The 13200-nt window shown below is 39.2% G+C and overlaps 1 protein-coding gene across 2 annotated transcripts in view; it reads right to left on the minus strand.

The window, feature by feature from the left end:
- LOC114665202 (zinc transporter 2-like) overlaps positions 1 to 13200 on the minus strand; it is a 40142-nt gene that overhangs the window by 11868 nt on the left and 15074 nt on the right. For both annotated transcript variants that reach the window (XM_051919057.1, XM_028819633.2), the window contains one exon: positions 6042 to 6195. In XM_051919057.1, the coding sequence (XP_051775017.1) occupies positions 6042 to 6195 (154 nt within the window). The remainder of the gene's footprint in view (positions 1 to 6041; positions 6196 to 13200) is intronic.

Here is a 13200-nt window from a genome sequence, read left to right on the forward strand (position 1 = left end):
TGTCAAAAACTGTACCCAGAATAGTATTTTGCAATCGTGTTTCATATGAAACAATACAACATGCACTTCAGGAGTTTCCTTTGCCTGTCATTATTACAATTAAAATGACAGCAAATCTTTCATTGCGTTTTTTACAAAATGAGCCGAAAACATAAAGCAAGTGCGTTGTACTCTGCCAAACATCTAACATGATATGCAACAAACGAGAAAAATGAAATGTGTAAAGTCAAAAAAAAAATCGACAAGAACAAACATAACACACAAATGTAGTGTAAGAACTTAAAATGCTTATCCTACTTTATTTTTAGTCTCCATATACTGCTAGCGTATGAACTTACTATCCAGCAGTAAATTACTTCTGTTTTATTCTGAATTATAACAGATGAGCATTGTTTTAAAATGGAGAACTGCAATAAGACATAGTAAACCAAACAAGTTTGAGCGATCATATTAGGATTTACAGACTTGCCCTCCTTCTCGCTCCCTCAGATCCTCATCTGCAGCTCTACTTTCTGAACTGCACATCAAACTCTGCTCTATGGGAGCTCCAGCATTCTCTCATAGTGCTCCTCAACTCTGGAATTCTCTTTCTTCCCTCTCATATCCGTCAACTAGACAATAAAACGTTTTAAAACTGGCTTCTCTTCAAACTAGCATACCAATTATGAATTTAACACTGTTACTGCCTGCTATCTTTCATTTTTGTTACTAACTCTGTACCTTATTGCTATTCGATTTTACCATTCTCTGTTTATATATCTTATTACTGTTTAATTTCATCGTAAGGTGACCTTGAGTGTTAAGAAAGGCACCTATTAAATAATAATAATAATAAATAATAATACGTTATTAATAGAAACACTACAAAAGAAGTAGAAAATGAAACTTGGTAGCACCTTACATAAAACAGAGCTTTGTTTCGTTTCAGGCAATTTTATGCAATTTTAGTAAACTCCTTTTTGTGTCTTTTTATCCAAAAATAATCCAAGTACATATATTAGCAACAATGTTATTTAAATCTATGTAATTTAAAAACATGTTAAGGTGTTAAAAATTACTTGGTGCCCATTACTAGGTTTATAAGAGAAAAGACTTAAATACAAATTCAGACCAAGATCATTTTCACGCGTTTATTTTTTTCCTGCTTTACCACCAAAATGGCATACGTCACCTCTGGAGAGTTAAGAACACAGGTGGCAGAATGTTTCCTTTAGCCTAACTTTATTCTGAAGCATGGAAAGTTCTTCTTTTGTATTTACTTAAAAAAAAATTCTTAAGGATTCATCCAGTGAATAGGGGTGTGTAATGTTTTTAGCGATGGTCTAGATGGTTAGAGAGAGTTTGTGTTCAGCCTGCCTCTTTGGAAATTAATTAGAAGGGAAAACTGGCTTCTGTCTTTCATATTGCCTAGACAGCTTTAATAAAGGTTTAATAAAATCAATTGTTATATATAATCCAGTTACCTTAATATGTATTGCAGGAAAATTAATAGAAGCAATTACTGATGAAATACATGTCAAGTATGGGCATATTAGCAAACACAGTAACATTTGTCTAGATAGACAAGATTGTGTTGCGCTAATATTCTGCAATTGTTTGTGGAAGCAACAAAAGCTTATGATCATTTATGACTCAAATTGAATTTGACACATCTTGATAAGGTACCACATCAAAGTAGTGATTACATTAAAAGAAGTTGAAATTCAATGTGCAGATGAGTGCAAATTGGATCAAAACATGAAAGCAAAGGCTATGGGAAGGGAAACCATTTCCTAATTGGGCATTGTTAAACCTGGCATCCCTTGGCAATCATCACTGAGCCCACTGTCGTTTTTAAGTTTATACTCATGAGGTAGGGAAGAATGTAACTAACAAGTGAGTTAAACTTACAAATGACACTAAATGAATAGCAGCAGATATGTAGCTTGGAGTCAACAAAATCATTACATGTGAACTCATTCAGAATGTTAGACTTGAATAGTGTTACAGGTAATTACAATATACTGTGACAAGACACAGCAGAAATTAAATCGAAAATGAGACAAGTGTTTTAACAAGCCATAATAAAGCCGAGAGGCAGACGTTTTTAGAAAACAGCTTGAAGCTGTAAGAGGTAAAGAAACCTGGGGGTTGGCTTTGGAAGACTGAACCAAAAGGTGAAAACTATGACAGTCAAGATCAGAATTAACATTTTACACTTCTGTCCTTAGTGGATTAAAATATTTGTGGAGACAAACAGCTTTATAAAAAAAAAAAAAAAAATAGCATTCTGGGAGAATTTTGAAACCTACTAATAAGACCGTAAGAAACAGGTGACCACATTATGAAGATATCAGCTTTGCCTTGCTCTGCTCCTTGCTTTTATACCATTGGCTAATCGGCAAAAGAAAACTGGACTGACTGTTCTTACTGGAAAGTATAAGCAACCAATATAAAAACAAACAAAAAAAAACTTAGAGAGTTATATTACATTTTCACTGACAGGAATGTTTTCTGGTATATTTCAGGATTACTATTCCATAAGACATTGTTTCCAAAAGAGCTAGTATGTGATACCTGAAGTTTAATACTGTATAAATAAGTGTAGAGAAAGGTATTCTTTCTAAATAATTCTAAATAAGTGTAGGTTTTTACACATAAAAAATAAAAATTAGACAATACAGAAAGTATAGGTAAGGCCTATACTATAGGTGTGACAGTTCTGCTTTTCTATGAGGTAAGGCCTCACAACAGAGTGAAGACAAGACCATACAGTAGGATGTAAATGAGTACGTGTCCAGCAGCTTTGCCGATCATTTCTGACATCAGACACACCATCTACACTTTAGAACAGGAAATCCACCTAAAACTAAGCATATTTGGTCCTGTCTAGCACTTGGATAGAAGATCATCTGGGAGAAAGCTTTGGCAACTACTGGAACAGGCGTTAGTGGGGCCATTAGGGGGGCGCTTACCCTGTGTTTTGTGTGTGGATCCCAATGCCCCAATGCTGTGACAGAGAAACTGTGCTGTAAGAACTGGCACTGTCTTTCTGAAAAGATGCAAAATTACCCCTTCACCACCTAACAGCTAATGTGTGGTTGTAAATGATTTACATCTTGCCTGAAGAAGGGGCCGAAGTTGCCTCGAAAGCTTGCATATTGTAATCTTTTTAGCTAGCCAATAAAAGGTGTCATTTTGCTTGACTTCTCACTATTTTTGTTCAGCTGGGAACTTTGCATTATCATGGCATCATTACATAACAAAGAATACCTCTCTCTAATCCTCTTAATCCAATTCAAGGTCACAGGGGCCCCGAGACTACTCCAGTAGCATTAGGCACAAGGTAGAAGTGAGCCCTGGGCTGGATGGCATCTCATTACAGGACCCACTTATAAATACACTGACTCTCACAGAGAGGGCTAATTTAGAATTGCCAATCAACCTAAAAAACACACGCTTTTTGGAATGTGAATGTACACAGTGAAAAGCCCAAATACACATGGGGAGAAAGTGCAAACTCCACATAGACATTGACTGGTCAAGAGATTCAAATATAGGATGCTGGATCTATGTGGAATTTGCACTAACCACTGCAGTCATGCCTAGTCTTTCAGTATGACATACCTAATACAAATGGCATTTGACTTTAGTGAAAAATCATGTGAAACACTAAACTATGCTGTAAATGGAAAACATGAAATAGACAGAGCAGGGGCCTCATGCATAACGCTGTGCGTAGAATTCGCACTATAACATGACGTAAGCACAAAAGCCGAAATGTGCTTACACACAGAAAAATCTAGATACAGGAATCTGGGCGTACGCAAACTTCCACATTCTTCCACTACATAAATCCCGATCAGCATGAAAAGTAACACTCGTGCACGCGCCTGCTGTCCTGCCCCAACTCCTCCCAGAATTACGCCTCTTTGAATATGCAAATCAATATCAATAGCCCTTAAGCTCAGTGTTCTGTAAAAAGACAATGGGAAAAGCAAGAGGGAAAATGGAAGAATTTCAGCGAATACCAAGTGGAGGCGAGGAAAAAAACGTACTATTTGTTAGTTTAAACAGTGATATAAACAACAAAAGGAAGCTAATCGACTGACATAGCGTGTCGGAGAAACTCGAAAGCTCAAGTTCACAAAGTCACACAGTGCCCGAAATAAGTTGTCAGATATCAAAGTCGCCATGAAAAGGCGAGACGTAGCCCATCATCTGAGTGTCATATGAAAGCTTATTCGGGTACAGAGGAAAAAAAAAGGCACACAGTGGAGAAAAAGCACGAAATGTCAACTTCAATCTCGAAATTTCCACTTTAATTACGTAGTTTATTTTGTCATTAATGTAGAACATCATAAACTTCATCTTCAAATCGTTTAACCAGTTTCTCAAATCACATCGTAATTAAAGTAGCACGTTAAATGCTTTGTTTTGTATGTGTTCTTCTATGTGCTCTGTGTGTGAATCACTACGTGCTTCTTAAACCGGCTTTCTCTTCCTCCGACAGGACACAGAATCCATTACATTTGTGATATTACAGCTCTCTGAATAAACTAAAATACTGGGATGTATACGTGATATCATTTTCATGATGATAGGAGTTAAAGCACGTTATTAAACATGGGAACACGGTGGCACAGTGATTGTGCATGACCTTCGATGAAATAATTTATTGCAGCAGTACTCAGGGGTGGCTCTAGGCTTGTGGCGGCCCTGGGCAGAGAAAGAATCGGTTGCTCCTTCACCCGCCAATGTCAATATGGTATCTTATGCATGGCGGATGGCCACATCCGTTGCGGACACTGCATAGCTGCCTCGTGCTCATGACAAAACCTTTAACTTTTGCCGAAATTTGCCGCTGCGTTTTTAGCTGTGTCATTATTTTCTCTTTGTTTTATATGTCCCTGGGATTTGACAGTCCTGTGCAGGTGCACAGTTTGCACATGCCTAAGGCCGCTGCTGCAGTTCTGTCTCTTTCAAAAGTACTAACCTCCAATTCCTGTCCTTCCTTTTCTTTCTCCAAGTAACTGATTGCCACACAATCAGCTCTGTAATAGACGTTAAGCCATCTGTAAGCTTATAACACCGATTCTTCAAAACTTTTAAGGAACATTGAAATATCTTCGTAGTACATGTTTAATTATTCCATCGTTCACGCCTGTCCCAGTGAAGCATACAGTGCTTTTATCTGTATAATATTACAAACATATTTTGCTGCATTTCATCTTAAAAATTATATCGTCCTCATATGTAAATACGCGCTTTATAAAGTGGCTCAGGTTGTGCAATATTACAACTGTAGTGCAAGTTTACAGTGAGGTGATTGTATTTATAAGTCCAAACAGTTCTACAAGGAGCAGTTGATGGACTGATTGAGTGCATTTAGAGCTCTTGGGATAAAACTCTTTCTGAACCGCGAGGTCCGTACAAGAAAGGTTTGAAGTGTTTGCCGTGTAAGAAGCAGTTCATATATGAAGCATGGCAGAGGCAATGTGTGCTTGATGCTGTATGCCAATAATTCTCTTTCCGATCAACTGCTCCGAGTGGTGCAGTGAGAGTAATATGGAAAAAGATGATCTGCTGTGGCAACCCCTAACTGGAGCAGCTGAAAGAAGAAGGTGGTGCAGTGAGAGTAACAACGTTAAAGCAGCTATGGTATTTGGAATAGTTTCACCATTCTGTGGACCATTATATTGTTACTGGTTAATTACAATCAATCAGATGCATTAAACTAATAAGCAATATGCGGTTAATTTCAGTGTATTTATAAAGCCGCGTCAGGGACATGGATCTGAAAAAGAATGATACACCACACAGGAACAGTAGCACTGCTTTGACGCTGGGTGCCGCCAGTCTGCAAAACCGAGTGGAGAACTTGCATACAGTATGACAGGATATGAGGTACCGTGGAAATGTGCATGGCTTTACGCCAAGTTTAGGTTTTATACATCGCGATTTGAACGTGGAAACGTTCTTACGCAACATTTCTGTGCGTACACACCGTTTATACATGAGGCCCCAGGTGACAGTTTACGATTTAAAAAGAAAACACTTACATAATGTTAACAGCCACTGCACAGCCAGATGTAATCAGCATGGTCCCACCTTCGATTTCATAATTGTTTGAGATAATCCTTTGTACGGCCAGGTACACCAAGACGCCGGTCACCACCCAGATTGACAACACAGATACCAAAGCTCCCAGGATCTCTAGAAAGACAAAAGAGAAATCGGTGTCTGTCATGAAAATATTTACACACGTGGTAAACACATGCATGTGTGTTCAAATAACCCCCTGCTGACTTGTGATAGATTTGTTTAGGAAAAAGAATTGGATGCACAAAAACACTTACCAAACCATGTCATTGTCACAAAGTGCTTTATAAAGCAGTTTATTGCATTAAAGAAGAATAATACCTTATTAAGGTTAAGAGCCCTACATTTTATGACTGCATTCCCACTACAATTAAAGCACATTTTTTGATCAAAATGTTATTAATAGAATGAAACTGAGTATCTCAGATATTTATGCAGCAATAGCGGATTTTTTAAAATATTTGCTTTAATTTCTCATTGTCACTGCAATTACATTTTTAACATCCCAGTATCTCATGCATTTGGTTCACAAAAGCTGTCAGCTTGCCAGTTTCAGTCTTGAATGCATTTCCCTTTACAGCGATTGCCACGAGGTTCCCTTGAGTGCACAAGTGACTATGTAATTGTGAGAAATTCTCCTGAGCTACTGTTGAGAATTTTGATCAAGGATCAATGTGCTGCAATATTAGTTTTTGTGCTCTTAACTATGAAAAGTCTAGACCTGAAACAACTTTAAAAGGACACCATTTATTTTGTTAGAGAGGCCTCTTGCCTGCCTGTCCTTACTTGCCTAGTTTTGAGTTTCTATGAATCAAGCTGCAAGACAAGGTCATCATGCTCTCTGAGGAAGCAAGCAGGCAAACTTTGTTTTTCAAAAATTCAGGAGTGGAGCTTTTCTTTTTAGTGATAGAAGACCAAACAAACTGCATGCAATGCTTTTTGCCTGTGTGAGTAAAGGGCAAGCTCTTAAGCTAGCATATAAAACATACAGTATAAGCAATTAAATGGCATTTAGCAGCATCAGAGTTCATCAATACCTTAGGCAATAAAATTAAAACACAATGTATGATGATATTAGTTAGTTTGAACACTATAGGGGCTTCAGAGTTGATTATTGAAAGTTGGGGGACTTTTTCCTGAACATGTGCCATAACATAAGCAGTAGCTTGGCCTCTGTCAGACCACTGGGCAGCTGTGTGCCATGACTTAACAGCACCGCTGTCTGCGTTCAAGGGCTTTTATATTCGCACACACATATATGTTTTACAGTAGCATTTAAGTTTATATGGCAATGTTTCTTTATACAGCTTAGTGATAATAATAATAAGACATAGTAGCATATATGAGTGAGCTTAAAGCAGCAATTGTTAAAGGCTTGTCTTTTCTCTCAAGTGTGAAGCACTGTGCCAAGGTTGTTTGCAGCTTGGCCCTTATCAGTGAAGCTGTCACTCGCTGCCACTCGCTGGCACAGTTGCCTATTATGTTAGCCTTAGCCTTACAGGATGCTAGTGCAACAAGTAATCATTTATTGAATTATTAATTATGCAGTCCAGTTTTCATCTATGGGTCCTTCTGATCTCAATTTAATTGTTTCTCAACTTAATTGATTAACAACTGAAAGGCCATCGATCTTAACAACTCAGGATGAGGCCGTAAGAATGAAGGAAGGGGTAATCAGGAGATGCTTATCACCAGATGGCAAATATGTCCTGCTAGCAAAAATATTGTTATGGAAAGAAGACTGTTATGGGGATGTCTTCAGGGGTAATAATATTGTTATGAGACGGTCTGGAACACCAGGGGCTTCATGCATAACGCTGTGCGTAGAATTCGCACTAAAACATGGCGTAAGGACAAAAGCGGAAATATGCGTACGCACAAAAAAATCCAGATGCATAAATCTGTGCATTCACCAACTTCCATGTTCTTCCACTCCATAAATCCTGTGAAAAGTAACGCACGTGCATGCGCCTGCTGCCACTCCCCAAACTCCTCCCAGAATTACACCTCTTTGAATATGCAAATCAATATAAATAGCCCTTAAGCTCAGTGTTCTGTGAAAAGGCAATGGAAAAAACACAGGGGGAAATAAAATAATTTCAGCAAATATGAAGTGGAGGCAAGGAAAAACAAACTATTTGTTGGTTTAAACAGTGGTATAAACAACAAAAGGAAGTTGATCGAGTGACAGAGTGTCGGAGAAACTCGAAAGCTCAAGTTCACAAAGTCACACAGTGCCCAAAATAAAAAAAAGAAGTTGTCAGATATCAAAGTCACTGTGAAAAGGCGAGTCGTAGCCCACCGTCTGAGTGTCATATGAAAGCTTATTAGGGTACAGAGAAAAAAAAAATAGGCACACAGTGGGAAAAAAAAGCACAAAATGTCAACTTTAATCTCGAAATTTCCACTTTAATGACAAAATTAAACTACGTGATTAAAGTAGAACATCATAAACTTCATCTTAAAATCGTTTAATTTACTAGTTTCTCAAATCCCATTGTAACTAAAGTAGCACGTTAAATGCTTTGTTTTGCATTTGATCTTTTATATGCTCTGTGTGTGTGAATCACTACGTGCTTATTAAACGGGCTCTCTCTTCCTCCGACAGGACACAGAATCCATTACATTCCTGATATTACAGCTCTCTGAATAATTAAAATACTGAGATGTATACTTGATGATAGGAGTTCAAGCGTGTTATTAAACATGGGAACACGGTGGCGCTGTATACAGCGTGAGGCAGGGACAATCCGTGAACGGTAGCAGCACTGTGTCCTCACACATTTAATTATTAACAATATAGTTTATTTAAATTAAGTTAAAGCTTTATCTGTATAATAAACATTTTGCTGTATTTCATCTTAAAAATGATATCGTCATCATATGGAAATACGCACTTTAGAAAGTGGCTCAGGTTGTGCAATATTATGACTGCATCGCAAGTTTACAGTGAGGTGATTGTACTTAGAAGTACAAACAGTTCTACAAGGAGCACTTGATGGACTGATTGAATGCGTTTATAGCTCTTGGGATGAAATGGTTTCTCAGCCACGATTAAAGGCTCTGAAGCGTTTGGCAGATGAGAGCAGTTCAATAGACAGCATGGCTGAGACAGCGTGTGCTTGATGCTGTATACCAAAAATCTCTTTCCAATCAGGTGCTGTAGAGCTGTGATTCCCCACTCAGATACAGTGATATAAATACTCCGAGTGGTGCAGTGAGAGTAATATGGAAAAAGATGATCCGCTGTGGCAACCCCTAACGGGAGCAGCTGAAAGAAGAAGAAGAAGAAGAAGAAGGTGCAGTGAGAGTAACAACGCTAAAGCTGTTATGGTATTTAGAATAGCTTGACCATTCTGTGGACCATTATATTGTTACAGATTAATTACAATCAGATGCATTAAACTAATAAACAATATGTGGTTAATTTCAGTGTATTTATAAAGCCGCGTCAGGGATGTGGATCTAAAAAAGAAAGGGAAACCAGACAGGAACAGTAGCACTGCTTTGACACTGGGTGCCGCCAGTTTGCTAAACCGAGTGGACAACTTGCGTACGCCAAGCATTTAGCTACCGTGAAAATGTGCATGGCTTTACGCCAAGTTTAGGTTTTATACATTGTGATTTGAGCGTGGAAATAGGCTTACGCAACATTGTTGTGTGTACGCACCGTTTATACAGTATATGAGGCCCCTAGTGATCGTTATGGGTAAAGGTGCTGAGTGGGGAAAACATCATGGGAACCTCTATACAGTAGATGTTGGGAAACTAGTCTGGAAGGGGGGCATTTTGAGATAACAATTGTAATATATTCAGGGCTCTCTGGACACTCGGGGCTCACTTCATGAATTGAGACAGGCGTTATGTGCTCTGCAATTGTTTTCTATGCTGTGCAATAAAGTCTTAAATTCTGACTGCCTTTCTGAAGGCTCTGCTTGTTTTTTCTGAGATTGCTCCACAACACTACATTTACTGATGTTTTTAGAGAATTCCACAGATCTGAATAAAGTTCTGAAATCGCCTTCTCTGCTCAAGACATCAAAAGCTCAGTTTTGATAGCTTGTCAGAGGAGACTGCAATTTAACCAGTGGGGCATTTGGTAGCTAATCATTTCACCCTTTAAGTGCTGCCCTTTTTGTAGCATATTAACACAGTATTTCAGGTACAACCCTTTCAGCACCTTAAAGAGCTGCAGTGTAGAATCTACCAGTTTTTTTTCTAACAGTTATGAAGATTTACAGTAACATTTGATCAATGTTATTATTGCAATGCAAGAATGAGAATATTGTTGCAACCTAAATCAGTCAGTCAGTCATTTTCCAACCCGCTATATCCTAACTTATGGTCACGGGGGTCTGCTGGAGCCAATCCCAGCCAACACAGGGCGCAAGGCAGGAACAAATCCCCAGGCAGGGTGCCAGCCCACTGCAGGAAACACACACACCCACACATCAAGCACACACTATGGACAATTTAGGAATGCCAATGCACCTAACCAGCATGTCTTTGGACTGTGGGAGGAAACCAGAGCACCTGCAGAACATGCAAACTCCAAGCAGGGAGGACCCGGGAAGTGAACCCAGGTCTCCTAACTGCGAAGCAGCAGTGCTACCACTGCGCCACTTTGCTGCCCTTAACCTAAATCCCTATATTCTTTTCTGAATACATCAGCAAAAGCCAACTAAGGTATTTATCCATCCATCCATTTTCCAACCCGCTGAATCCGAACACAGGGTCACGGGGGTCTGCTGGAGCCAATCCCAGCCAACACAGGGCACAAGGCAGGAACCAATCCCGGGCAGGGTGCCAACCCACCGCAGGACACACACAAACACACCAAGCACACACTAGGGCCAATTTAGAGTCGCCAATCCACCTAACCTGCATGTCTTTGGACTGTGGGAGGAAACCGGAGCGCCCGGAGGAAACCCACGCAGACACGGGGAGAACATGCAAACTCCACGCAGGGAGGACCCGGGAATCGAACCCAGGTCCCCAGGTCTCCCAACTGCGAGGCAGCAGCGCTACCCACTGTGCCACCGTGCCGCCCAAGGTATTTATTATTTCACCTAAATGTAGAACTTTGCTCTTACCTGGATTAAACTGCATTTTCCAAATGTTTGCCCACTTTTGATTATAATAACCTTCCAGCTTCTTTTAATGCATTCTCAGTATTTGCACATATATACAGTCAAGTGAAATCATTAGTATACCCTGTGGAAACTGTTGACTTTTTCAAAATATTTGAAAGGACAAACATTAGATCTTCACATCAACAAACACCTACAGATAAAGGTGACATACTTGAATAAATGACATATAAAACCGACATGGTGTATTCAGTCTCAAATTAAGAAGAATGCAGATTTGAAAAGTAACTACACCCCTACATTTATCACCCGTACAGATCTGTAAAATTAGAATCAGGTGTTCCAGATTAGATGCCAATGACTAGCGCCTCCGTAAGGTGGCACACACGTGGGCCCAGTCTTATTTAAACCACAGATAGAGTGTCTGCTGTTCTCTTTTCTATTGACGTCTGTGGTGTCATCAAGCCAAAAATCAAGAAAGCTCCCTAATGAAGTCACAGTCAAGTTTGTCAAATAAACACAAGGCAGCATGGATGAATACACGGATTTATACTATTTACACCAAACCCTTAACCTACCACCTGCATATTACAGCAGAAATTAAGATTTGCAAGACTGTAGCCTCACTTTCCTGTTCATAGCCGACAAGAGTAGAGCCTGGGGTGGGCTTCTACTGCTGAAGCCCATCTACTTCAGTATCTGACATGTTGCGGGTTTAAAAACGTTCTTTTGTACACCATGGTTATAAAGAGCTGTTCACTGGCAAGCCTTGCAATTCTCCTCTGACTTTATTGCTAACAAGATGCCTTTGTTAGTAATAGCTGCTGCTCCAAATTATTTATATTTATTTATATATAACTATATACACATACACACAAACTCTATATATAAAATCCTAAGCCTAAAAGTGCAATGGCGATATTTTTATGTCACTTTTTTGTTACGCTTGAAAATCGGGCTTATTTTAAAACCTACATATATATTTTTGGTATAAATCATTTCAGAATTTATCGTACTTTAATGTGATGTTTTTAGATTTTCAGATTCTTATTCCATTTTTAAATTATAAACTAAAAAATATCAAGAACTTGCGTCTCGCAAGATGGTCCTTTGTGCCAAAAGATTTAACCACGCCAGCGGCCAGAAATAAAAGACAAAGAGTAGGACAACTGCTGTACAGGCTTTTAAATGTTTGAAGCGCCGCTCGAGATGCAGATCACATGGCATGGCAGCAGCTGATCAAGAAAATAGGAGGTAAAAAAAAAAATTATTTGTTTTCCATTCTATCACCGTTTAAGAGGAGGTTTGGTAGGAGTGACTGCGTCTCCTTGGGGTGCGTTCAGCCCCCCTCTTCCCAACACCAATGGCAGAAACACGAAGTGACTGGTGAGCGAAGCAAGCAGGGGGGAACCCCCTAGTGTGTATGTGTGTGTGTATTTTTTTATTACAGCACCATTTTCTGTAAACCCTTGAGACTGCAGCGAGAGAAAATCCCAGGAGTGAAGCCACTTCTGAACTGCTAGAATCTCCACATTTGGAATGATCAATACATCAAAGTCACTTAAATCAAAAGTCTTCCCATTGTAATCAACACTAACTCAACTCGTCACCATGTCTGCTTTGATGGACAGATTGCTCAACTGATACGCCAAGCTCCTGCCACATGCCTGACTATTTGGAAGAGCAGGTTACTCCCAGTATGACAACAAGCAGGTGAACCTAATAAAATGGCCAATGAACGAATAAACAGGGTGTTTGGGAGAGCAACATTCTAACTATCCTGTGTCAACATCATTCTGGAAAAGCTAATGGCGACAACTTCATTTGGATAGTAGAGGTCTGTCACGTGTGATGATGCATCCAGTTCTGAGAACTGACAAAGATTCAGCATAGACATGGTATGTAAATAGAAATACTGATTTAAGTAACTGTCCTACTTGCTTAGTAAATCAAAAACACCACCAAAAACTAAAAATGCAATGTCACTGCTGCCTTGTTTAACCTTTAGCTCAATATTTTGACATACTGA

The sequence above is a fragment of the Erpetoichthys calabaricus genome, chromosome 14, assembly GCF_900747795.2.
Source record: "Erpetoichthys calabaricus chromosome 14, fErpCal1.3, whole genome shotgun sequence".
Lineage (NCBI taxonomy): Eukaryota > Metazoa > Chordata > Cladistia > Polypteriformes > Polypteridae > Erpetoichthys > Erpetoichthys calabaricus.